The 25,424-nt window shown below is 56.0% G+C and overlaps 2 protein-coding genes across 3 annotated transcripts; one reads left to right on the plus strand and one right to left on the minus strand.

Annotated features, from left to right (window-relative positions):
- Window positions 1-2,979: 2,979 nt before the first annotated feature.
- LOC136384615 (CDK2-associated and cullin domain-containing protein 1-like) lies at window positions 2,980-11,131 on the minus strand. Of its 2 annotated transcripts, none has more exons than XM_066354995.1 (4): window positions 10,892-11,131; window positions 4,089-4,820; window positions 3,731-3,834; window positions 2,980-3,259 (listed from the first exon to the last, which is right to left on the minus strand). In XM_066354995.1, the coding sequence occupies exons 1-2, from the start codon at window positions 11,129-11,131 to the stop codon at window positions 4,716-4,718; spliced, it is 345 nt and encodes a 114-aa protein (XP_066211092.1). In that variant the 3' UTR covers window positions 2,980-3,259; window positions 3,731-3,834; window positions 4,089-4,715. The 2 variants fall into 2 exon arrangements, with proteins under 2 accessions (XP_066211092.1, XP_066211093.1); XM_066354996.1 differs by lacking the exon at window positions 2,980-3,259 and adding an exon at window positions 3,500-3,545.
- Window positions 11,132-11,818: 687 nt separating this feature from the next.
- On the plus strand, window positions 11,819-14,437 carry LBX1 (ladybird homeobox 1). The gene is made up of 2 exons (XM_066354994.1): window positions 11,819-12,163; window positions 12,869-14,437. Exons 1-2 carry the CDS (start codon window positions 11,839-11,841, stop codon window positions 13,384-13,386), a joined length of 843 nt encoding a protein of 280 aa, XP_066211091.1. The 5' UTR covers window positions 11,819-11,838; the 3' UTR covers window positions 13,387-14,437.
- The last annotated feature ends 10,987 nt before the right edge of the window (window positions 14,438-25,424 follow it).

The following is a 25,424-nucleotide window of genomic DNA, read 5'->3' on the forward strand; positions in this document are numbered from 1 at the left end:
AGCACTGAGGTGGCTGGTTCAAAACCTTGGCCTTGTTTGGTCAAGGCACATACAAGAAGCAACTACTATGAGTTGATGCTTCCTGCTTCTTCCCTCCCCCCAAAAAAACAATGAAAAAAAAAATCAGAATGTAAAGTTTACAGGCCACAGACCTTCCACTATGTGAGGATACAACGAGAAGTCTGTGACCCAGAAGAGGGTGTTCTCCAAACTATGCTGGCACCCTGACCTTGAACTTGCAGTCTCCAGAACTATAAGAAATAAATTTCTGTTGTCTATGAGCTACCTAGTCTTTGGCATTTTGTTATTGCACCCGACATGAATTAAGACACTTCACCAAAAACTGAGTACTGCTGGCCTGTGGTGGCACAGTGGAAAGATCATCAACCTAGAATGCTGAAGTTACCCGTTTGAAACCCTGGCCTTGCCCGGTCAAGGCACATATGAGAAGCAACCAATGAACAAGTAGAGTAAAGCAGCCATGAGTTGATACTTCTTGCCCCTCCCCACCACCATGTAAAAATCAATAAATAAAATCTTTTAAAAACAAAAAAACAGCTTGACTTATAGTGGCGCAGTGGATGGAGTGCCTATCTGGAATGTTGAGGTCATTGGTTCAAAGCCCTGGTCTTGCCAGGTCGAGGCACATAAAAGAAGCAACTACTATGAGTTGATGCTTCTTGCTCCTCCCCATTCCCCTTACTCCTTTCTCTCTCTCTCTCTCTCTCTCTCTCTCTCTTATCTCTAAAAACCAATAAATAAAATCTTTTTTAAAAATGAGTACTAATATTATTCTGAACATAAGTTATTATAGATAGGCCAATATGTAATTTTAGATTACATGTAATCCTTTGTAATATACAAGAAAATATAACTTTTATAAAGAAAGATGAGAGTAAATGGGGAATAAAATGTAGAGAAAACAGTATGAGATACAAAAACATATTGAGAATATGATGCCAAAATAGAAATTATAATGGAAAATTGAAAAATTGAGAATTGCAAAAGAAACAGATAAAATTCTACATAGTCCTTTCAGTTTAAGTTGGCATCTGACCAGCAGAATATATTTTACTAATTGAAACTAAAACGGATTTTTAAAATTAACTTTAGAGAAAGGAGAGAGAGAGAGAAGTAGGAAGTATCAACTCAAAGTAGTTGCTTCTCAAATGTGCCTTACCCAGGCAAGTCCAGGGTTTCAAACTGGTGACCTCAGCGTTCCAGGTCGACACTTTATCCACTGCACCACCACAGGCCAGACAAAAACTGATTTTTTTTTTTTTGTATTTTTCTGAAGCTGGAAACGGGGAGAGACAGTCAGACAGACTCCCGCATGCGCCCGACCAGGATCCACCCGGCACGCCCACCAGGGGCGACGCTCTGCCCACCAGGGGGCGATGCTCTGCCCCTCCGGGGCGTCGCTCTGCCGCGACCAGAGCCACTCTAGCGCCTGGGGCAGAGGCCAAGGAGCCATCCCCAGCGCCCGGGCCATCTTTGCTCCAATGGAGCCTTGGCTGCGGGAGGGGAAGAGAGAGACAGAGAGGAAGGAGGGGGGAGGGGTGGAGAAGCAGATGGGCGCTTCTCCTGTGTGTCCTGGCCGGGAATCGAACCCGGGACTTCTGCACGCCAGGCCGACGCTCTACCACTGAGCCAACCGGCCAGGGAAAAACTGATTTTTAAACTAAGACATACAACCATGAAAACAGAATTTCACTACTTATGGATTTTAAAATATCAATTGAAAATCACCATCAGTGACTGAAGCTGAAACATTTTGTCCCAAAGGGAAATAAAATTTGAGAAAAGAAAAAAATAATAAAGCTTATAGCCATGGAAAACCCTAGAGGTTGGGGGTGGGGTGGGTGTTGAGGGGAAAGGTGGGGAGCAGGAGGGCTTGGGGAGGGAGGGAATCAGTCTGAATACACAGTTTCCTGTGCCACTTCCCAGCTGAGTCACCTCAAACAAGCCAATAGACCTTGCTGAAGCTCAGTTTGCTGGCTATAAATTGGACTACAAAGACTGGTCGCACCTGACCAGGCGGTGGCGCAGTGGATAGAGCGTCGGACTGGGACGTGGAGGACCCAGGTTCAAGACCCCCAAGATCTCCAGTTTGAGCACCTTGAGCACAGCTCATCTGGTTTGAGCAAGGCTCACCAGCTTGAGCCCAAGGTCGCTGGCTTGAGCAGGGGGTCACTCAGTCTGCTGTAGCCCCCCGCCCCCCATCAAGGCACATATGAGAAAGCAATTAATGAACAACTAAGGTGCCGCAATGAAGAATTGATACTTCTCATCTCTCTCCCTTCCTGTCTGTCCCTCTCTCTGTCTCTGTCACAAAATATAAATGAATAAAATTAAAATGCTTAAAAAAAAAGTTCAATCAGGTCCATCAGGTGCAGGTGAGACCCAGACACGCTGAAACCTTTTGGGCTCTGCTTAAACGTGAGTTGCACTTTGCTCCCTAGTGTCGGCTGGGTTTCAGCTTGCGGATCTAGGTTGCCTAGGTCTACTTCTGTGGCCTCCTTGCTTCTGGCCTTCATCGACCTCATCCCAATAAATCTTTGCTTTTTTCTTACCTGTTTATGAAGCCCTGTCCACCCCCACTGCCTCTTCTAACAAAGAGCCCTGGGAGGAAAGCGGCTATAGAATTCTTCCCATGTTCACAGGAACAAGTGGAGGACCACAGTGAGTTAGAAGCGCAGAGCAGAGGGGGGCGGAGAAACTTGAACTCGGCTCTTCTGAGCTCGTCTTCCCAGGCTGGGGCCCGAGGGTCCCTAAGAGGCCGCTAAGATGGGCCGCAAACCGGGAAATGCTACCAGAGCTCGGAGTGGGCAGGGGTGTGCGGGACCACGCCTGCGCTTCCTCGGGCTCGCCAGCAGCAGGCGCTGTGGCCGGGGCCCCCTCAGTACCCGAGCATTAACTTAAGAAGAGCTCACACTAATATCCCTGGCTGTGTGGAAACAGCGTTTTATTAAATGCTTCACACAGATTTGGTATAATAAAGATGAATATATTATATCCTTTGCCTCCCCCAGAGTGAGACAATAATAAGAGAGGAAAAAAACAATAAAGTGAACATAAATACAATGTAATGGGACTTGTGTCGAGGAACGCGTGGCCTGTCGGGGCTGCCACCGGGCGACTTTGGGGCGGGAGCTCCGGACGGGGTTGCCGGGGAGCCGGACTCCAGCCCTTCCCGGCCTGGCCAGGGGTTCCGGGCTTCCAGGCCGCCCAAGCCCGCGCCTCTAGCTCAGAGGCGTTCCTGGAGAGGATAAAAGAGAGGGGATCAATCTGACCACGTCTCTGCGCTAAGTAGGGCCGTGCGCATTCTCCCGCTTGGCGCAGGACTGCTAGAGACGCAGGCACCACAGGACAGGCTCCTGAGCAGGTGGGCAGGCTCAAAAGAGGAGAAACCTGAGAGTGACGGCTTCTACGTTGGGAAAAATTGCCCTCCCCGTCCAGCCTCAGAGGGCTCTCCCACAACTAGCCAGAGTCCCTCATTTGGGTCTTATTTCCAACCTGCTCTGGGAGCGGCCAAAATCGTTTATCTAAAAATAAGAATTTCAAAGCTTTTCCAGCGGAAAATAATGGGAATCCTCGGAGGTTCATACCCACTCCTCCACACTTAGGTCGCAGCCCGCGGTGAGGGCTCGACGCACCCACCAGTCCTGGGCGGAACTGCCTGGTTTAAAGTCAAAGGCGCCCCCCAGCCGGGTCTGAGTTGGAGCCCCACCTGTGGCGCTGACCAGCGCAATCTTAACCTCCTTTTCCTCGTCGGTAAAGCGCGGACGTTGTCAGGATGGGAGAGAAGGTTTCTAACATCTGGCATCGCTTCAGCTGTAAAATAATAATAATAACAACAATAATAATAATAATAATAACAGCTACCAGCTGCTCCCCGAAATATTCGTTAAAATAAATAGCCACTTCAGACCCACAATTCCCGAGAACCTTACTTCCTCCTCAGGCCCCAAAGCAGGCAACGTCTTTCCCCAAACGAATAAAAAGGTTTAGTCACCCATCACCCATCACTCTCCCTAAATTCCCTGAGTTTTACTCCCGCCAAGGCTCAGAAAGATGACAAGACTTACCCAAGATCACACAGCGCGTCTGTGGTGGGTCGTCCGAGTTCGAGAAGCCATCGCAGCCCATCTCCCCGGTCTCTGCGAGGACGCCCGGGCCTCCCCGCTGTAAACGCCGTTCGAAATGTGGCTGCGCACCCGGAGCCTCTGCTGAGGTCTCCAAAGGGGCAGAGCGAGCCCAGGCCTCCCAGGACCCGGCCGCGCCGGCTGCACTTACCGGACGATGGAAAACGAACGAGGAAGAATGCGCAGAAGCGAAGGGAAGAGGAAGAGGAGAAGGAGGCAGCGGCAAAAGAGGAAGAAGATTCTTGGGGGGGGGCAAGACTAGACGGGGGCCCTGTCCCAGCGGGGCCGCTGCGTGGGTCTCCGCGGAGCCTCACCACAGAGGCCACGTGGGGAAGCGCAGGCTGCTGAAGACAGGGTGAGGTCAACCTCCTGGGAGGGAAGGGACGCTGGGAAGAACTGGAGGAGGTCAGCAGCGGCGAGTGAGACGGCAGGAGGGCGATCTCTCTAGATCAGGAGCCCAGGGACAAGCGGGAGGTGAATAAACCCAAGGGAGCTGGTTCCACTCAGATGAAATACAGCTGAGGGCGTTAGCGTTTCACTTCTCTTCCAGGCAGGCCCAGCAGCCCGGTTCTACCGTCCTGCGCCCTGGCAGGAGTCGGGCTGGGCGGCACCAGCTGCTTGGGCGGCCTGGACTGATCCGCGGGTCCGGGGAAGGCGGCGACAGAGCCCGGGAACCTGGGGAACAAGAGTGAGTGAGGAGTCCTAGGCTTCCTGGAGTTTCTCTTCCAGCTAGGCCCTGACGAAGCAGCCCCAGGGCACCAGGGCTCCACTCTGCTCAGAGCCACACTGCCTGCGTTCTCTGCGCGGCTGGGCACTGGAGCAGTTGGTTCCTGCAGGTCAGACCGCTTCCACCATTAGTTTGGCATTGATCCAGCCGCCGGCCTTCTCAACCCCATGGTCTTGAGAGCGGCTTAGCTGGGACAGCACTACCCAATAGGCGACCCTCTGACCCGTGGGGCCAAAAGCATCAGGGACTGGGAGTCTGGGGAGTCTTGTGAGTGGCTGGGGCAGATTCTAGCATGGGAGAGGACAGAGGGTCTTCTCACCCAATTCTCCTCCTCAAGCATGTTAGCAATCCCCTTCCCTCAGCGGGACTGCAAAGGGTGTTGGAGGCGGCAGCATTAATGCAATGAGCCCCCCATCTAGCTGCTGAATTATTCAAGTGTTGTTTATTATGAGAAACCTGACTCAGGCCTTTCTTGTGCTCACCTAGGGGGGCTGGTCTGCTCCTGCTTCTGTCTGTCCACCTATCCACCTAGCCCAGGAGCAGCTGGGCTGGGGTGCAGCCTCACCCCAACTCCCCCACCCCTTTGGCCCCAAACAGCCATCCCAGGAGCCTACCAGCACCTGATCCAGGCTACAGACCTGAAGCAAGTGCACAAGGGACCAAGAATTTCACCTCCACCCCAGCAGCTTGCTGCCCAGGCGACAGAGGGAGGAAATATGGGGGCACTCTGGCCCCCACTCTGGGCCAGCTTTTGGTCTCCTGCTTGGCTGTCACCTCTGCCTGGAGAGTGACCCCCACTTCTGTACCTATTCAAATGCTCTTGGTTTTTCAAAGCTCAACTTAAATGTCACCTCCAATGGGACAGAACCAGTCTCCCCCAACTTATCTTTACCCTTTTCCCCATCCGCTGGGCTACTGGGGTGGGGGGTGTCTGCTTCCTGTCACTCCTGCCTGCCCATCACCCTCTATCTTCTGTCTGTTCTTTCTCTCTGCTTCTGGGCCCAAAACATGATAGGGGCTCAATCCTGTTTTTTTAAAAGAGAAAGAGAGAGAACAAACTTCATTCCTGAGTCAGACCATTCCACAGCTGGGTCCAGAACCCAGGACCCTCCCCCCATGGCCGAAAAGCATTAAAGAATGAGGCTCCTGTGCCCCTCTGTGTGTGTTATAGCAGCAGGGGTGCCTCACACATCTGCACACAGCTGGCAAAACAATGCACCTACCCTTCCCTTACACCCCTGGTCCTCTCTCTGGGGCACAGACTGAGGTCCCTGCCTGGCTCTCTTTTGTCTCATTATTCATTTACTTTATTCATTCAATAAATGCATGAGGAGACTTTGGTATATGCCAGGCTAGCACAGGGCATGGAGAGAAGATTTAGGTCCCTTTCTCCCAAAGTTCACAACCAGGTGAAGAGAGAGGTAGAAGGACAAACAGACAAATAAGCACATCGCTGGCAATCTGACGACACCAAAGATGTATGTACTATGGAGCACAGAGGAACTGAACAGGTTGGGGAAGGCTCCCCCAAATGAGTTGAGCACTAAAAACAGAGCAGGAGGTTCCGCAGGAAGGGAAGTGATAGAAACCTTTCCTGCGAAAAGATGAAGGGAGCAAAGACTTAGGACCAAAAAAGAGGACTGCTCTGGAGGCTGCAAAGTGTAGTCAGCTGGGCCTTGAGCAGCTCTTGGGAACTGTCTCATCTCCTCTCTGCCTGTCTCTATCACTCCGTGGTCTGTCTATGCCCCTCCCACACAAAAACACAGTTTCAAAGAACAGTGGATCTTCCGATGCAGGGCTGAAGTGCCTGGAAGTCAGCCTTTGTGGTGGGGCCACCCTCTCACTGGGGTATGAAAGAATTCAGTTCACAAAAGAGATGGAAGGGGAAAGCAGGAGAGGTGCTCTCCAGAGGAGTGCCCTGATCATAGATCCTGCCTCCTTTGCTAGATGAGGTCTTGAGACCTGGGCCTGACTGGAGACACTTTCTGCAGGTCCAGAAGTAGGCTTGGAGCCAGTCCTGAATTCTGGAGCAGCTGGCTCCCTACTCCCCAGGCCTGTGAGGAGCCAATTCCCTCTCATAACCTCTTCTCCTCCCCCTATTGACCTGCTTGTGCCCTTAGCCTTTTCTAAATCTCCAACCTGTTTTGAGAATCCAGTATGTAATATTGCCCCTGGAAAAATGTGCCCATTTGAGCTCACAAACGTAATTTTATACACAATCTCAGGGATCTGCAGAGCCCCTGAAGCCCATCCAAAGAGACCTTGGGGGGCTTTAATTAAGAACCCCGTGGTTCTCTTGAGTCAGAAAAACCAGTCTTCAAATCTTAATGACTTCAAAATAGGCTGTGTGACATTGGATGGGTTACTTAGCTTCTCTGGACTTCATTTTCCTTATATGTAAAATTGGGGTAATAACAGTAGCTACTTCACAGGGTTTTGAGTAATATATGAAAGGAATTAAACTGTTCACTTGAAGCCAGGCACATGCCCAGTAAGGGCTTATGGTGTTTATTGTCAAGGTTATTGTTGTTGTTACTGCAGATGGTGGCCCAGGGCAGAATATAAAAACCAAGTGGGCAGTCCCGGTTCAACCAGGATGGCAGGAGGCCATCTATCTGGAGTCTATTTCTATAGCAGAAGAAACACTCTCTGAATTCCACAAGGAGAGTTAGAGTAGTAGGTCCCCAGGGGACAAAAATGATCCCAGTTGGTGGCCAAATGAACTCATTTCAAGTGAGGTCAGAACCAGCCCCCCCCCTTTTTTTGAGAGAAGCTCTGGCCTAAGGGCCAAGACTGTTGCTTACACAAATAATCTAGAAAAAAGTGGGGCTACCAAAACAATCTGGATTAAGACTGATGGAACCTTTGGGGATTTACTTGAATTATTCTCCTGTGCTACAAAATAAGTCATTTTGTTTGGGTCTACAGGGTCCCCTGATCCTGGTAATTCATGTAATACTTTTTTTCTTCCTTTTTGTCTGTAATAGTCACTAAATGAGGAGGAATAACAGACTTTTGGCAGAATAATCCCTTCCTTTTCCACTGGAGACAGAATAAAGCTGGACCCTGATGATATAAGCAACAAGCACAAATTCAGGAGTCAGTATGCAGTATGGACCAGGTGCTAAAGACAGGCGTTCCCTCTGTGGAGCAGACTCAATGGATAAGCTACTTTCAGCTCCAGGGAAGATGCCACTGGCTTAGCTTACTGGGGCTGGGGATCCCACAGTGTCTTCCCAACCCAGCATGAGATCCCAGAAAGGGAATAGGGCAGATCCTGGACAGCAATGGCAGGGTTCCTTCTCACCAACCCCACCCCTCTGCCCCTGAGGTCCTACTTCCAATTTTCACAATCTCCAATACTCCTCTGAGAGAGGACAGTCAATGCCCAAGCCTTTCTCCTCCACAATACACAATCCTTTGTGCTTCATTTGCTCAATACAAGCTCTAGGGTGCCAGGTGCTCACCTGGCCTGTGCAGTTCTGTGGTGTATGGAATTCCTAGCTCATGGAATTCCCAGATCAGTGTTCCTGCCCTCAAGGACCTCCTGGTTTGTCTGCTGAGAGGAGTGAGTCTGACCACAAAACCAAAACACAGTTTCTTGCTCTGCAGGAGGGTTATGGGTAGCTGGTGGATTTAGACTCCTAGGAGTTCAGAAGATTCCAGCCACCACACTCTGAGGTCTGTCGTGGGGGAAACTGCAGGGTACAGAAAAGGGTGGAGCAGTTGGGCTGGCTTTTGAAAATGGCCTGGATGAAGCAATGTAGGCAAAGGGCCTTAAAAAAACAGAATGGGTGGGTGACATCCCAAGGTATCCCCTGAACCCCTAGCTGTGCCAACCCTTTAGCTCAGAAGTTCAACAAATTAGGCCAAAACAAACAAACAAAAAAGAGTCTCTGGATTGAGCTGCCAATATTGCTGGCCAGGAAGGGAAGAAGAGGTTTGGTGATAGTAAGTGGAAGAAGTAATATAGCAGGTGATTGTAGAATGTCCTGACCACTTTGACATGATGTGGTTGAATACTAAAGGTCCCAGGAAACAGTACCCCAGTGGAGGAATTCTATGCTCCCGCCCCTCTGCTCCCCAAATGCATTCCTCATCTTCCTGGCAGCCTCACAGTAACTTTAAACTTTGCTGGTCCTGAGGGACCATGAGATGGGCAACAGCAGGGTTGTCCTTAGGATCCTGCCTTACAGGCCAACATCAGGTGTGAATACAGGAACAGACAGCAAGAATCGGGGGAGGAGGAGTAGGAGAGGAAGCTCCTCCCAGAATAGAAGCAGGAGTCTCCGTTCTAGCTAGCATGGGGGACGTGGTTTGCCTAGGGCTCTGGGTCAGGGCATTGAGGGTACTGGCAGGAAAAGGCCAGCGGCTGAGGCAGGATCCTGAGAGCAAGAAGTGAGAGGAGAGGGCAGACCACTCTCTGTCCCAGAGCTTCCAAGTCATCAGGGTCCAGCTCCCTGGCGCCCTCTTCCATTCTGTCCCTCTCCCCCATCTCTGGACTCTGACTCCATGGTTGCTAAGCCCAGCATTGCCTCATGGCTCCCAGAATGGCACTGATGCACTAGAGACAGGCCTGCCTTAGGGGGAGTTCTGCAGCTCTGGGGGAACTGAGAATTCCAGTCTCACCATTTCTGCCTCTGAGCACCTGTCCTCTCCCAAAAATGCAGGGCAAAGACGGGGAAGAGGGGAAGAAGCTCTTCCCAATGCTCCCAATAGGCCTGGGTCAGGCACTGCGATTCCAAACAAAATTCTTTTCTTCCTACACTGTCCCTTTCACTCTGGAGAGCTGCAAGCCATGTTTCAAACAAATAACTGAAAGGGAGATAAAGCAACCCATCTCTGATGTGCTGAGACTCCTATGCTGGAGGCATCGGGGAGAAACTGTATCCAGCCCCGCGGCCCAGCTTGGCTCACTCCTTCTCTGGGGCAGGTATAGGTGGGGGGAGAAGCACAGGCGGCCCCATTCTTCCCATCCCAACCTCTGGACTGGGTCACAGTCCTCTGCACTGGCCTCTCTGGGCCCCTCTCTCAACCAAGCGGGGCTGCTGGATGGCACTGCCTGACCAGGAGTTTACAAACAAAGCCAGGGAAAGGGCTGGGGCTGTGTAGGGAAGGAACCAGTTCTTCCTCCCCTCTACCTCCCCTCCTTTCTCCGCAGAAATGGAAAATTAGGGAAGATGAGGGAAGCAAGAAAGAAAAGAGCCTGGGGCACAGCCCCCTTGGGTGCCTCAAGGGAATGAAAGACATAGGTAAGTGTTCAAACACGCCTAAATGCCCACAGGCTCACATCTGTTTACACAAATATACACATGGAGAACCACACACAACTATACATATTCAAGAAACAAACACATTCAAATACCGATGCACGCAAATGCTCGCCTGCCGTAGAGGCAGCGGAGTGCGGGGCCGCAGGGTTCCCAGACCCTAGTCTGACCCAAACACCGGCCTCTCCGAGGGTTCGCAAGGGCGCAGTCCCAGCCCCCGCCCCGCATCCGGAACAGCTGGAGTCGGCCGGGTGGTGCACTCGAGCCCGGAGCTGGTCTGGGCGGGGCCGGCCGCGGGGCCCCGGCCGGGGCCCGGCAGAGCGCAGCGGGGAGGCCCCGACCCGGCTCCGTTAGCCCCGGCACCGGGCCTGACCGGCGGGCCCCAGGCAGAGCGTCGGCCCGAGGTGAGTGTGTGAGATGGTCCGAGGAGGCGAGGCTGGCCCTTCGGGATCAGGCCTGAGGAGAGGTGCCTAAAGCCACCAGCAGCTCCCACTCTCCTTTCAGCTGGGGAGGCCGAGTCCTCTGACCAGCCCCCTCCCCCAGCCCCTGGGGTCCCACCCCTGCGTCCTGGGGCGCCTCACGCTGGGCTGCGAAGTGCGTTCCGACCTCCCGATTCCGGCTTCCCCAGGCGCGCGGGCCGAGGCCGCGGTGAGGGTCAGGAGAGGCCACGGTGGGGCTCTGGGTCTGTGACCACAGCGCGCCCCAGTCCAGCTGGACGGTGGCGGGCCCGCCCCGGCTCCCGGCCTTACCTGGACGGAGCGGCCACCGCGGGGCTCTCGCCACCCTTCTCGGGCGTCAAATCCCGGGTCGGAGAGCCTGAGACCTCCGGGCCGGCGGGAGGCGGGCGCGTCGGGAGCGCGGCTCGCGGTTCGGGGCGGGGGCGGCGGCTTTTCCGGCGTCTGAGGTGCGGGCGCAATAAAGGCGCCGCTAATGTAATTTACAAACAGCTCGGGCCGAGCGCGGCGCGGCGCCCGGACTGACAGGCGCATTAGGCAGGCTAATTCCAGCCGGCTCCTCCTACCCCCGGCCCGCTAATTAATGAGCTTCCCAACTTAGAGCCGCCTGCATTGGACAGACAGAGAGTGAAAGAGAGGGCGAGGGAGAGGGAGAGAAGGAGAGAGACGGGGGGAGCGGAGAAGAGAGAGGGAGGGAGGGAGAGAGGGAACAGAAGGAGAGAGGACAGAGAGAAAGAAGAGAGGAGAAAGACGGGGAGGAAGGAGAAAGAGAAGTGCCGCTGCAGATAATTGATTACTCCTCGATCAAAGCTAACTTGTTAGCAATAGTCAATTGCCCCATCTCTCCGCCTCCCCTCGCAGTGCGGGACCGGCGCCCTCGCCTTGGCTCTTCCAACTGCCGCCTCCAGGACCCGGGGCCAGGAGCCGCCGCCGAGCCACCTGACACCTTTAAATAGCACCGGGGCCGGCGAAACTGGAGCCCCGCGCGGCGCGCCCCGGCTCGGGCCCCGGATTGCTGGGAACCCCGGCGGCGTCCGCACCCGCGTCAGCGCCCTCCTTCCGGGGCCCCGCGCGGCTCCGCTCGCCTCGGCCGCTGCGCTAAGCGGCCCCGCGCCCTGCCCGGCGCGGCCTCCTTCCCGCCCGCCGCCGCTGCTCTCCCGCGCCACCCGGCGCCCGAGCTGCCCGCGGGCTGGGTCCCCGCGGCCCGAGCCGCCCCGGCCGGGCCCCCAAACGAGGCCGAGATGACTTCCAAGGAGGACGGCAAGGCGGCACCGGGGGAGGAGCGGCGGCGCAGCCCGCTGGACCACCTGCCGCCGCCCGCCAACTCCAACAAGCCGCTGACGCCGTTCAGCATCGAGGATATCCTCAACAAGCCGTCCGTGCGGAGAAGTTACTCGCTGTGCGGGGCGGCGCACCTGCTGGCGGCCGCGGACAAGCACGCGCCGGGCGGCTTGCCCCTGGCGGGCCGCGCGCTGCTCTCGCAGACCTCGCCGCTGTGCGCGCTGGAGGAACTCGCCAGCAAGACCTTTAAGGGACTGGAGGTCAGCGTCCTGCAGGCAGCCGAAGGTAAGGGCCGCCGCTGGGTCCCCCTGCGCACGCACCCAGGGCTCCGCGTCCCGTGCCCGACGCGCCTCGCGCCCTGCGCCTCCGCCTGCCTCCTCCCGCGCCGGCCGTCAGGGTCCTCCAGCCCGAACCGCCGCCGCTGGGAGTGGAGACGGGTGGGACGGGACAAACCCTGCTTCCTGGGAACCTCTGGACAGGCCAGAGGGACCAGGAAGGGGTGGCAGGAATGGAAGATCTCTCTGTATTCTGCCTGCTCTGCTGACTCCCTTCTGTTCCCAGTGGCCTGGGCGCTCTTAGCTCCGTTCCTGGGATGAGGAACGAAGAGCCTCTTGCTGGGAACTTTTGGGGAAGGGTAGAGCTGAGGCCATTGGGAAGAGGAGGAGTAGCAACATTTCTACCGAAGTCCGGGTGTCCCAGTCTGACTCCCTCCTGCTTAGTAACCTTGAGTCTTTCAAACCAACTCTGGGGATGGGCGGGGGACGGGGTGGGGAAGAAAACAAAACCATTTTTCCTAGGGATTTCCGGCAGGAGAGAGCCGGGGAAGGGGTCTTGCCATTGCCCAGGCTTGCCATAGTCTCGGAAGCCTAATCAGAACCGAGAAGGGAACAGTGGCAAACCGCAGGCCGGATGAGCCCGGGTTGGGTGAGCGAGAGACGGGATGGGGTCTCCTCTCCCCTGGCGCAAGCCTGTATTATTATTTCCTCACAGGCCGAGACGGGATGACCATCTTTGGGCAACGACAGACCCCCAAGAAGCGACGGAAGTCACGCACGGCCTTCACCAACCACCAGATCTACGAGCTGGAGAAGCGCTTCCTCTACCAGAAGTACCTGTCCCCGGCCGACCGCGACCAGATCGCGCAGCAGCTGGGCCTCACCAACGCTCAGGTCATCACCTGGTTCCAGAACCGGCGCGCCAAGCTCAAGCGGGACCTGGAGGAGATGAAGGCCGACGTGGAGTCCGCCAAGAAACTGGGCCCCAGCGGGCAGATGGACATCGTGGCGCTGGCCGAGCTGGAGCAGAACTCGGAGGCTGCGGGCGGCGGCGGCGGCTGCGGCCGAGTCAAGTCGAGGCCCGGCTCCCCGGCGCTCCCTCCCGGCGCTCCGCAGGCCCCGGGCGCCGGGCCCCTGCCGCTCTCGCCCGCCTCCCCGCTCACGGACCAGCCGGCCAGCAGCCAGGACTGCACGGAGGACGAGGAAGACGAAGAAATCGATGTGGACGACTGAGCGGAGCCCGGAACCGATCGCCACCCCGGGCCCCTGGAGCTCCTGGGCCTGCAGCCTCCCGGGCCGGACCGGACCGGACCGCGAGGGGAGCTGGGACTCCTCTGCACTCCCGCCTTGTCCCCGCTCCCGGCCCGGACCGGCTCCCCGCAGCCCGCTCCTCCCTCTCGAAGCAATAACCCGGCTGGCCGGCCGGCCGGCTGCTGCGCGCGGCCTCCGCGCCCGGGAGCCTCGCCTGCAGTTCTGTCTGGCTCTGTATAGATATTTAAACCCTTAGAGCGGGTTCTTCCCATCGCAGCCTGATTTTTTTTGTTTCTTTTTTTAATTTTTAAAATCTCGGAGATGTTCACGTTTTCAAAGCCTCGGGACGCCGGGTTTGCTGAGGGCGAGGCAGAACCGAGGGGAACTGACGCTGAGCCCGGTGGCTCGGAGGAAGGGCCGCCCGACTGTTCGGATTTTTCTCTGCATGTGGCGAATGCACCGGCCCTCTCCTCCTCGCCTCCCTAAGCCTATTGCAGTTGACTTCTTTTATTTCCTTCTGCATTTTTTTTCCCCCGCGTGGGAAGGGACTAAGGTGGGCAGCCAGGTCCTGACCTGCAAGTTTCAAATTGATCTTTTCTTCCGCCCCTCCCCCCAAGAGGAGTCTGTTTTCGATGCCATTTCTGCCTCCCAATGCCCACGAGGCTATTTTTAAGATTCTTCCCCACCCTCTTTCGGTTTCCTCGGACTGACTGCTGGGGTCTGGGTCTTAGAGACAAACCGGAGAAATCTAACCAACCAACGAAAAAGGAACCCAAAGCCCTAGAATTATTTTTTACTCTTTTTAGAATTTTTTTGCATGTGACAGAGACGAAGCGGAGGCCGCCCTAAGCCCTCACCCTACCTCCTGCGCAGCTCGGGGTCTGTCTCGCAGTCTCCACCGCCCTGCTCCCAGCTCGCCTTGGCCAGAAAAGGGTGGCCCGATGAGGGTGGGCCCCACGTGCCCCTTCCCCGTTCCTGCTCTGCCTTCTCCTCCCCGGACTGTACCCAAGGCCTTTTTCTCCGATAAATAAAGTCTTCGCCATTTTACTAGAAGCAGTGGTGACCGTGTCTGAATGAGTGGGCCCTTTCCAGGGAAGCGGAGGCAGGCTCGGTGTCCTGACGCTGCTCCTGGCCGGCTCCCCGGGCCTCGGAGATGTGGAGGAGTTTCAGGGCAGGCGGGAGCGTGAAGGGCGAGGGGGAAGCAGTGGGAGGAGACGTTTCCTGCCGGTAAACACGCGGCAGGCTCCAAACGGGGCAGTCATGGGGGCGGTAAGACAAGCGGGCTTCGTCAGGTCGGGGTAAAAAGTGGGGCGTGCAAGGCTGGGCACAAATGCGTGCGGGCGCTGGGGGTGCCACGGAGGTGAAATTAATTTGGGTGAGGCAGAGGGTGGAGGAGAACTGGCCCTGCGATTCGTGCATCCCACCCGAGACCCGTGGGTGTTCTTCCTGCGCTCTCCGGGGCTCGGCTAAGAATCGGGTGCACCGCAGGGTATAGCTCAGCTGGACAGCAGGCTGGAGCTTTGGGGCTCTCGAGTTTCGGTTCCGCCGGAGGGCACCACCCTTAGGGGAGCGAGAAAAACGAGGCCGAAGGCGCCAAGGGCAGACTGAACTGTGCACACAGGTACAGAGATGTGAGCCCAAAGCGCCTGAGAGTTGAGGTGAATTCCGGTGACATTCACAAAGTCTGGGCCCCGAGCTCGGCTGGGGGCAGGGAGGTAGATGTATTAATTTCCCAGGACTCTCTGGAGTCCCCGAGACTCGAGGGGGGCTGGGGCAGGGACTCAGGCAGCTTTCACTTTTCCGGACTGAGCGGGTTTCTTTCTGGGCTTTTGTTGTCGCTGGGTTGGCGAGTGGCCGCTGTCACCAGAGGAGGGTCCCGCCTCCAGGCCGCTCGGCTCCCTCCGCAAAATTGATGTGAGAAATGCGCATCTGGTCTCGGGCAGGCGATGGGGCCCCGGGGCCTGAGTCGGGAACGCTTGTGGCCGGGAGGAAACTAAGAGACAGGGAAACAGAAAAAGAGCACAGAGAGACATTTCAAAAGCAAAGAGAGAAAGTGGAAAGCCACAGACGGTGGAAAGAAAGAGAAAGAAGGAGGAAGAGAGAGAGAGGGAGAGAAGGAGGGAGAGAGAGGGAGAGAGAGAGAGAGAGAGAGAGAGAGAGAGAGAATAGGAAGAAGGAAGAAAGAGAAGGTAGAGGAGAGAACGAAAGAAGAAAAAAGGAGGAGGCCAGGCAGCCGGGCCGGCGTGCGGCCGTTTCTCCTGGGCGACATAAATCGCCCTTTCTCAGGATGGATGGGTCTGTAATTCGGAGCGCGGACCATGAAGGCCGGGACGAATGGACCCGGGCGGCCGCTGACAGGCGACAATAGCCGGGCCCAGCCCCCCGCGGCTCCGGGTGCGGCCGCGGCCGCGGCCCTCCGCAGCCCAGAGAGCGCCGGCGCTGGCGACCATATGGTTTTTGAATTTTCTTCACAATTTGTAGACAATTTGATGGATTAGGTCCCCGCGCGCGTCTCCCCGGCACAAAGGCGGCGCAGGGACCGCGGCGCGGCGGTCACCCGGGCATCTGCGCCCGCCGCGCGCCCCCCTCCCGCACCCCGGCCCCCGCCCCGCTCTCGGAGCCCCAGGCCGCCCGCCCAACACGCCCATGAATCCCAATGAAGCGGCCCCGGAACCTCCGGCCACTTCCCGCTCTGCGGCCCGGGGCCGGGCCCTACGAGGTCCCCTCGGACCGGGGGCGGCGGCCCTGGGGCCGAGCCCACCCGAGCTGCGGCGCCCGCGGGGCGCGCGGCTAAGCAGGCGCATCGGGGCTGAGGAGAAACGGGGCCATTTATCCGCCCGTCTAGTTAAAGCGGGTTATTTGTTTGCTTCTCCGGCCTCCCCCTCCTCTCCCCTCCCCTTTTCCCTCCTCCCCCTCCTTCCCTTCCTGCCTTTTATTCTTTTGTCTCTAAATGGATTTAATGAGCCTGAAAAACATGACAATTGAATATAACCAAGAAATAAAAAATAATGAGGGAGGAAGGAAGAAGGAAGAGAAAAAAGGAAAGAGGAAGACGAAGGATTAATAAATAAGGGGAAAGATTCATTCAGTTCAGCAGACGTTTATGGTGCGTCTTTTCGGTGCCAGGCCGCGCTGGGGACTAGGGAAATGGAGACGAATCCAGTCTGGTTCCTGCCCTCAAGGAGCTCCCCGTCTAGTCGTGGTCGAGGTCCGCTGCACACCCAGCGATAATGGGACATCTGGGCCAAGAGGCAGGGAAAGTGCATTTGCAGAACACGGAGAGACGGCTCCGGGCTCCGGGGAATGGGGGCTTCATGGAGGAGGTGGCCTTGAACCCAGGTCCTGAAAGACAAGGAGGAATTCGTTGTTTCTGTGGGCCAGAAAGAAGGGCCGGCGAAGGAAGGGCCGGGTTGTCATCGGAAGGAAAGGGAGAGAAGCGCACGCAGGCGCCCTGGGCTGATCCGGAGCCGGGAGGCGCGGGGAAAGCTCCATCCCGTGCCCTTTGGGGAACAGATTCGACCCGCCCTGCAGTCTCCTCGGCTCTGCTCGGATCCGTACCGCCGCCAGGCCGCCAGTAGGCGTCCAGAGCCCCGCCGACAGCTCCTGGGGCCGCAGCAGCCCGACTGTGCCTACAGAGCACCGCCACTCTGGGGCTAGTTTCCCGGCCCCGGCGCACAAGGAGGAGACGGCGAGGCAGGCCCGGCCCGCGGGCCTGATTGTGCGGCTGGAGCGGGGGGCCAGGTGGGGTGGGGCTGGGTTCCAGCCCGCCCTCTCCTCCACAATCCCGGCCGTGGTGGAGCTGCTGCCCGCGCGGGCCAGGGCTCTCGGCTGGCCTTGGCTGCGCCCCGGGAGCTGCCGCAGGGACCTGTGATGTGAGAGGGCCTCGCACACCGGCGCCGGCCCTGGTCTCTGGCCGCAGGGCCGCTGAGCGGGTGCCTGCGGGCCCGGCCTGGGTGCGGCTGTGCGGGGCGTGCGCGCCGCCCGGGTGCGCTCGGTGGGAGCGGGGCGTGTGCGTTACGCGTGCTGTTCTCCGGATGTGTGTGTGCTTGTGAGTGTAGCGCGGACCGTCTGAGGGGCTGTGGGCTCTGCGCCCATTCTCAGGCGAGGTCCGTTAAGGCTGAGGACCCTGTGGGCCGCCCGCCAAGCGCCCGGAGTCTTCACTGCCTGGGGCCGTTTCGGGCCAGGGAACCAGGGCTCCGGCCTCTCTGCAGGCCCGCCTTCAGGTCCCGGCTGCCCAGGGGAGAGCCCCGGCTTTCGGCTTTCTCTCTTCCTTCCCGGTTGGGTCTGGGGCCTTGGGGCCGGCTCGCCAGGTCCTTGGATAAGGGCGGTTTCTGAGCCCGGCCTGGGCCCCACCGCGCGGTCTAGCTGGCTCGCTTCCCCCGCTCCGCCTCCCGGGGCCCGGGGACTGGCGGGCGGCGCCGGGTGAGGCCAGGAGGCGCAGTTCCTTATTTTACGAGGTGTCGGGCCGATGTCAGACGCAGCTCCGATAAGTAATACTCCAGTCTGAGGGACCAGAACGTGGTAATTAATCCCAAAGACTTAAGTGTATTTTAGTTCAGGAGAAAAAAATCACTAATTCAATCGTCCGGAAAATTGAAGTTTGATGCATGAGTCCCCCCTGAAAGGGACGGGCTGGGGCCGCGCTCCTCCCCTCCGCCCCTGCTGGTTGCTGCGGGGACCCCCTCCTCCCTACCCTTCTGAGCCTTCAGGTACAGAGAAGTCCACTCACCCCGCCCTGCGTGTCCTCAGCCACTCAAACCAGAGCACCTTGGCTTTACTCACCCCAATAGCCAGCCCTTCTTTCTTGGGGCCCAGAAAGGGGTTTGTGCCTAGAATACAGATGTTCGCCTAATACACACACCTTGGGAGGTGCGGGAGGAGTGACTAGATAAGAGGTCCAGAGTGGATAGAGGTGGGCTGTCAAAGGCATGTGGGAGAAAGGATAATCAACTCGAGTGAACTGGGGTCACGGGGGCAGCAGGTAGGAGGTTGCCCTTGTAAAGTGGAGAAGTACATGTGCTGGGTTTGAGGTGATGTGAGTGGGGTTAGAACTGTGCATGTGTTGGTGGTGGTTAGTCTGTAGAACGGTGGGTGGTTGGGTTGTGTGAGGAATGGGCGCGTCTCTGGATGATGCATGTGCATGAGTGGAGGGCTCAGGCAGAGGTTGGCAGGCCTGGGGCAGCTGGGAGCCTATCCCCAAGCTGGTCCACGGGCCTGGCTGTGTTTCCCAAAGGAGAGGCTCCTGAGCCTGGAGCAAAGGAAAATGAAGTTACCTCCACCTGGTGTGTGTTCATGAAGGGGGATCAATACTCTGGAGGGAGGAGAACTCAGCACTTAAGTTTCTTTGGCGGTCCCACCTCTGCCCTCCAAGCCCCAGGGCTGCCATCAGCAAGCCAACTTATCTCCTAACCAATACCTGTCCTGGAGAGACCTGGGGCTGAGGATGTGTGTGTGTGGCCAGCTTTGAGAGCATCCACAGAGTGTGTCAGAGAGTTGTGCAATGGAGTGACTGGGCATGTGTGTCTGATTGATGGAAACTGAGCGTGTGCAACTGGAGGTGACTGGGTGTGTGCTGTTGTGTTTGTGTAACTGACTGTTGTGAATTAGTGTGTGCAACGAGGTATGATTAAGTTTGTGCAATGAAGAAGAAAGAAGTAAAGCTGTCACTGGGGTAGGTGTGACCAACGGGTGAGTGATGCCCCCCAGGGTGTGTGATGTGTGCTGGGAGCTGGTGTGAGCGGATAACCAGGAGATCATGAACACTGATGTGGAACTGAAGCTACAGACAACCAGATTTCTAGCTCCGAACAGCTTAACCAAGCTGGCTACTCAAATTTACACTAACAGTGGGTGGGGTGGGGTGAGGGAAGCACATGGCCTGAAGGGAGGGGGCTCAGGAGAGGAATAGCAGAAAGTGGGATGGACGACCTCCATCTAGGCATGCGTCTACTCTGAAAGTAGCTGAGACCAGCGAATAAACACATTGTCAACATGGACTCTGCTTCTGTGAGAATAGGCTGGGGTGGAGGGTTGTCCTCTGCCGTGCTAGTGGGTAATGCCAGGCTGCCCTGCCTGCCCTCTTCTACTCCAGTGGATCGCCGGGCTGAACCTTTGTCTCTAGAATAATCTACAGACTCACTTGTGACTGCCTGATTACCAGGTCACCCTCAAAGGCCTAACTTTCCTAGTTCATTCAAGAAAAGTTCCTCTTTCCTGGGAGTGGGTGGGGGCTTAGCTCTGCCCAAACTGGGGAGAGGACAAATGGCAACATGCACATGTGTGCATGGCGATGGACGAGGCTGCCTGCAGGGTTGAAAGTGAATGAACCCTGCCCACTTTGGAACCTGGTTTGTGTATGTACAAGTGTAGACAGGGATTGTTATGCACTGGTGTGCACATGGATTTGTGCAGGCTTTCCCATAGAGAGCTGGGTGGGGCTAGTTATTTGCTTTTTTTGTTTTTGTTTTTAATTTTTATTTATTTATTCATTTTTAGAGAGGACAGAGAGAGGGAGAGAGAGATAGAGAGGAGAGAGAAACAGAGAGAGAGAGAAGGGGGGAGGAGCTGGAAGCATTAACTCCCATATGTGCCTTGACCAGGCAAGCCCAGGGTTTTGAACCAGCGACCTCAGCATTTCCAGGTTGACACTTTATCCACTGCGCCACCACAGGTCAGGCCGGGGCTAGTTATTTGTGAGTGAAGGAGTGGATGTAGCTGGGAAGGAAAATTAGTTACCTGCAAGTATCCTGGGACTTGTGTGAGTTAGTTATCAGCATGTGTATAGAGAGATATGAGATGAATTGTCACCACATCTGGTTGTGGTTGTGACATCTGAATACATAGGATGGAGGCACTCCTACTGGGTGTCTGCACCCCCACCCCTGTGAAATTCAGAGGCCCAAGTCAGAAACAGTGGTTCCAGGTCTCTGTAGAGACAGATCCAAGGCTGGGAGTCCCCTCAGCCAAGAAATGGAGGCCTTCTTTTTCCCCTCCTTACTAGCCCCCACCCCAACACAGAAGCGGGATGATGTGACCCATCTCATCTCAGCGACTGCTCAAGGTGAAGTGCTTAGGTCTCCATAGAGACTGTCCCTTCCCTCCTGATGTCTGTGATAGGGCCTATTGATCCGTTGGGACCACCTGCCCATATGTAAATGAAGGGTAGGCTCAAATGGGCCCATTGCCAATCCAAGGCACACACAACACAGGCACACAGTGTTGCACAGACATGACAGAAACTAAAAACACACAAAGCAGGCACCAAGTTACACAGACCCACAATGCAGAAACCCAATGCACCACCACAGTGACACAGACATACAAAATACCCAGAAACACAATGTGGTCACAAATGATACAGCACACCCACCAAAACATAAGCAGCCAGTAGTGCACACAGTAAACAGATACACCATCCTCACCATTGCACACAGTATAGACACAGTGACCGAGGCACAGCCATGGTTACTACAAGCACACAATGCACATACTTCCAGGCAGTCTATGCAACTACAAGTGTGGGGAGGGAGCTGGCTGGCGTAGGCGACTGGGGAAGTGCTGCCGATATTCTGATGTCCTAAAAGAAGTCCCACAGCAGCAGAGGGCATCAAACAGCAGACAGGGGTGGTGGGGCAGAGAGGCTCCTGTCTGGGAGAGCTCCGGGCCCTTAACCTAGGAAAAAAACTAAGTCCCCCCAACCGCCCCAGAAATGCAATCAAAGCTGCCCGCTGCCCACCACCCTGCACAATGGCTCTGGCTGGAGTCGTTATCATTTTTGTTAACTTTTTATCGACTGTTTGCTAGATGGCGTGTCAGTAAAGTGTATGATTTGAGATGAAAAATTAGGCAGATTAACCTGAGGGGAGAGCCTGATTGATTACTAAATAGGATCAATTTGAAAGTTTTAGTCCTGGCGTTTCTGCAGAGCCTCTTAATACTTCAAACTTCAATTTTACGGGCGATTGAACTAAGCATGTTTCTGACAAAATTGATATATGTATTAATTTGCTTTAACTGGTGATTAATTACTCTCCACTGAAAGAATTATATGGAGCTGTTTGCCTGCGATTTGCATATTAATCAAATTCTAGTTGATAATTCCACCGGTGGGGGGGTCAGGGGCGGGGCGTGGGGCGAGAGGGTGTGAAGGGGTGTATGCTCCAACGCCCGGTTTGTGCGCTGGTGTGAGTGGGGGCTCCCCACCCCCCCTTTGCTCACTCCCTGCTTAGCTGCCAGTTTAGTGCATTAAAACCAAAGATGCAGAACGAGTTTGCCCGGCTATTTGGCGGGAGCAGAAATTGCCTGTCCGGTTTTATGATCTGCTCAGCCTGAGCAGCCGGGTCCTTAATGTCCCCTGTCAAAGTGTCCGCGATTTAAAGGGAAAACGGCCCCCGCTTTAGCACGGACGCCTGCCTGACAAGGGACGAGGCAGGGACGAGCACCCCCTTAAGTAATCCCCTTCCAGAAGAAACATGGTTTCCCCATGGCACCCCAGCTCTGGGGACCCTAGGAAACCGAGCCTTGTCCTTGGAGAGGTCCTAGCTCCTGTAATGCTTTAGCCATGGAGTTCCCCCCAACACTTATACATGGGGGCACATGCACACATAGTACAGACCGGAGACACAGTCATACACTGTCACTTGAGGTGATGGGCAGGAAGCCATCCTCTTAGATACACGCAGACACAGCTATGCAGTCACACTCCTGTTCACTTAGATACCATCTCTTGGGCCTATCTATAGACACACTCAGCTACCCACACTCCAACCCAGACATACAGAACCGCACACAGGCGGGGGGGGGGGGGGGCTGACATAGACACCCAAGTCACGTCCACAGGGCCTTTCAGGCACACGTGGTCAGACACACTCAGACACATGCCCATTTTCAGACTCACACGCAGACCTCATCTACACACACACACATACACTCCCAGGCACAAAAGCTCTCTCACATGGGGATTAGCGACTGGATACACCCCAAATGCCTGCCCAGCACACGCAGTCCCGCTACCCCCTCCAGGCCCTATACCAGCCCGACCCTTTTTAAGCCAAAGGGGGCGGCACCACTGAATCAACTTTGCCCATCTCTGAATTCAAAGGGTAGGAGTGTAATTAAAACCAGATAATTAATGAGACAATATTCCTCCAGCTACATCTTTAATGAACAAACCCCTTCAGGGCAGCCTCTTCTTCTAGGCTCATTAAAGAGAAGAAAGTTGGGAGGCTTGCGGACTTCCCAGTGTGTTAATAACGAACCCGGAGTGGGTGCCTCGAACTGGAGCGCAGGAGCCACAGTCGCTCCCTGTTTCTGGCCCGCCCACCACCCCTTTGTAGCTTTGCCCGCCCCCACTCCCACTCCCACCCCTATCCCCACCAGGTCCCCTAAGCCGTCTCCGGTTGCCCCCCAGCGGTCCCCTAAGCTGCTGTTCAGTGACTCCCTGCGCCACTTGCTCCCTCTCTGGTGGCCTCTCGCCAGTACCGGGCAACCTGCACTCGGACGAGGCTGGGTGTTGGGCCTGCCGGTTTCCATCCCGCCAGGCGCTGCGCACTCCTGAACCTCTGGATGGGGTCGGCTCGGTAGGAGGGAAAAGAAGGCAAGATAAGGGCCCGAGTCTCCTTCTGAACTTCCGAGCGCTAGCTGGGTGGCCTGGGACGGGCATCTGAGCTGCGGTTCTGGAAAGGGATAGGCAGAAATCACATTTTACATGCGCGGCCTCGTGCACTCTCAGGAACGCGCACTAGCGCATGCACATGCACTGGCGCTCACGAGAGCGAGCACACAGACACGCCCACTCGCTCGTGCACACAAGTGTATGGTCTCTATTCCTCAGGTTCAAACTACACGGCCCGGCCCACGGGGAGAGCTTGCTTAGGCCTTCCCCCGCCGCCTGAGGTCGCCCTCGAGTCACTCGCCTCCCGGATAGGATCACTTCGCTCCGCGCGCAGCCTCCAGGCCTAGCGCGCACAGCTGGACCAGAAAAACTAGGGGCAGGCAGCGTACCGGGTGCTCAGGGCCCAGGGACCCAGACCGAGGCGGAGGCGGTTGCTCTGGCCGCTGCGCTTGTGTTAGCCTGCGCTGGCTTTTAGGGATGAGTTATGTGGCAATGAGCGAAGTAAATCTGCATGCACAAAAGATGCTAATTACTCTTAATAACCTACCCAGACGCCCCGAGACTGGAAACCCAGAAACGTAAATCTGCACCAGATAAATATTTTTAATTGTGAAATTTCCTGGAAAGAAGGCTTTGGATGTGCGGGTCGAGGCGTTTGGCTTTGGCAGAAGGGAAACGGCCCCACTCAGGAAGCAAAGTCCGGAGTCAGGGTCCCACGCAAGGGCGCCTGGCGCGGGCGGAGCGACTCGAGCCCGGCTGGCCGGCGCTGGGTAAAGTTAGTGATGTATCGCATTAATTACCAGTGTGAGCTGCAAATGGTTCGAGGCCCAGGAAAATTAATGGGAATCCAAATTCTAATTATGTAGCTGTTGTTAAAGACTTTAACTAGATAGTCACGGAGAAAATTGGATTATGCATAGAAATATGCAGGCAGCGCGCGCAGTCTTGGGATATCAGTTCGGGGACTCGCCACCAGCCCCCACACACCCCGCCCTAGAGGACACTCCTCCTCTCAGAGGAAGGAAAAGATCCCCACCCTCCCGAGCATATAAATAAAGATCCCGCGTTTTCCGTTGGCAGCTTCAGGGCGGGTCTTAGGATGAGAGGCGAGTCCGAAGCTTGCAGAGCCGTGCAGTTGGATGTGAAGTCAGTGTGGAGGTCCGGGACTCCTAGGTCCCTTGGTCTGGGTAAGCATGTGTGTCCGTTTCTCAGGTTGTTGCCTCCAGGTCTCTGCGAATCCATCCTGCACCTCTTTCTGATAATCATATAATTACATCTGAAAGTTGTAGCTTTATAATTTTTCCAGTCAGTTTAAGGAAATAGCCACCGACAGGAAGCCCAATTACACCCGAAGCCTCGTCATTCACTTTATTAAGGACCCTGGATATGTTTCCATTTTCGCAGGAAATGAGGTCTGATCAAGCAGCACAAATACCTTTGGCCTCGGGGAAGGGGCGGGGACTCTCAGGGGCGGGCTGCGTTCCCGGAGGCCCAGCGTGGCCGGGTGATGCCAAAGTTTGAGAAGGGTGGGGCACCTTGAGCCGGCGGACACTCAATTCTCCACTTCTCCCAATTTCTTCCAATTTCCTCCGAGCCTTGGATTTGTACTGTTCCGGGCTACCCACTCGGCAGGCCCACACTCTCCCTTATCCCAGCGCACTGGGCTTGGAGTCCCCAACACGCTGGCGCTGGTGTGGGCCGAGGACGAGGGCCTGGGGAGTTGAGGGGATATTACAGCCCCAAAGGCAGATCCAACGTCCTTTCAAGCCCACCTACCCGCTTCCCAGGAGCTTGGCAACCTTGGAGTACGCTGCCAAGGACTCTGGAGCTGGCCTGGACAGAGGAGAAGCACCCCCTCCCCCTTCGGTTTGAGTCCAGATTCCCATCTCCCCTTCCGCGACAACGCAACCTCTCCCCGCCACCTCCCTATTTCTGAGGGTGAAGTCGGCGGCCCGGGGCCTTACCAAGGAATTGCAGTCCCCCCAGCCAGGCCGTGCTCCGCGGCAGCAGGACTCTTCTACCGCCTCATCGGATGGCTAATTCCTAGACCGGAGGGATTAATGCTGGCGCTGCTGGTAGCGGCCCATCGGTCTCTCCAAGCCTTCCCTCCACACCGGCTCCCTATTGAACTCGGAGCGTGAGGAGTAGGGATGGATAGGACCTCTGAGACAAGCATCAGGAGACTGGAATGGTCTGGAGAGAGGACCCTGCAAGTTCGGGGCATCAGAACTGCATAATTGCAGGCGATGGCAAGAAGCCAAGCTGGGACTCAATGCATCCGTTCAGGGAAGGCCTAGGCAGAGAAGGGAGCCTGACACGGGCTGTCTCAGAGAGACAGAGTCTTGTTTTCTTTTTTCTTTTTCTTTTTGAGAGAGAGAGAGAGAGAGAGAGAAATTCTGATTTGGGG

Source organism: Saccopteryx leptura, chromosome 13 (genome assembly GCF_036850995.1).
Source record: "Saccopteryx leptura isolate mSacLep1 chromosome 13, mSacLep1_pri_phased_curated, whole genome shotgun sequence".
NCBI lineage: Eukaryota > Metazoa > Chordata > Mammalia > Chiroptera > Emballonuridae > Saccopteryx > Saccopteryx leptura.

Bases quoted from the DNA above. Each gene is read 5' to 3' on its own strand.
- LOC136384615 (XM_066354995.1), bottom strand. From the start codon at position 11,131: ATGCGCCTGTCAGTCCGGGCGCCGCGCCGCGCTCGGCCCGAGCTGTTT. The intron at 4,821-10,891 runs GTAAGGCCGGGA...CTTGTTCCCCAG, and splicing joins GCGGTGGCCGCTCCGTCCAG to GTTCCCGGGCTCTGTCGCCG.
- LBX1 (XM_066354994.1), top strand. From the start codon at position 11,839: ATGACTTCCAAGGAGGACGGCAAGGCGGCACCGGGGGAGGAGCGGCGG. The intron at 12,164-12,868 runs GTAAGGGCCGCC...ATTTCCTCACAG, and splicing joins CGTCCTGCAGGCAGCCGAAG to GCCGAGACGGGATGACCATC.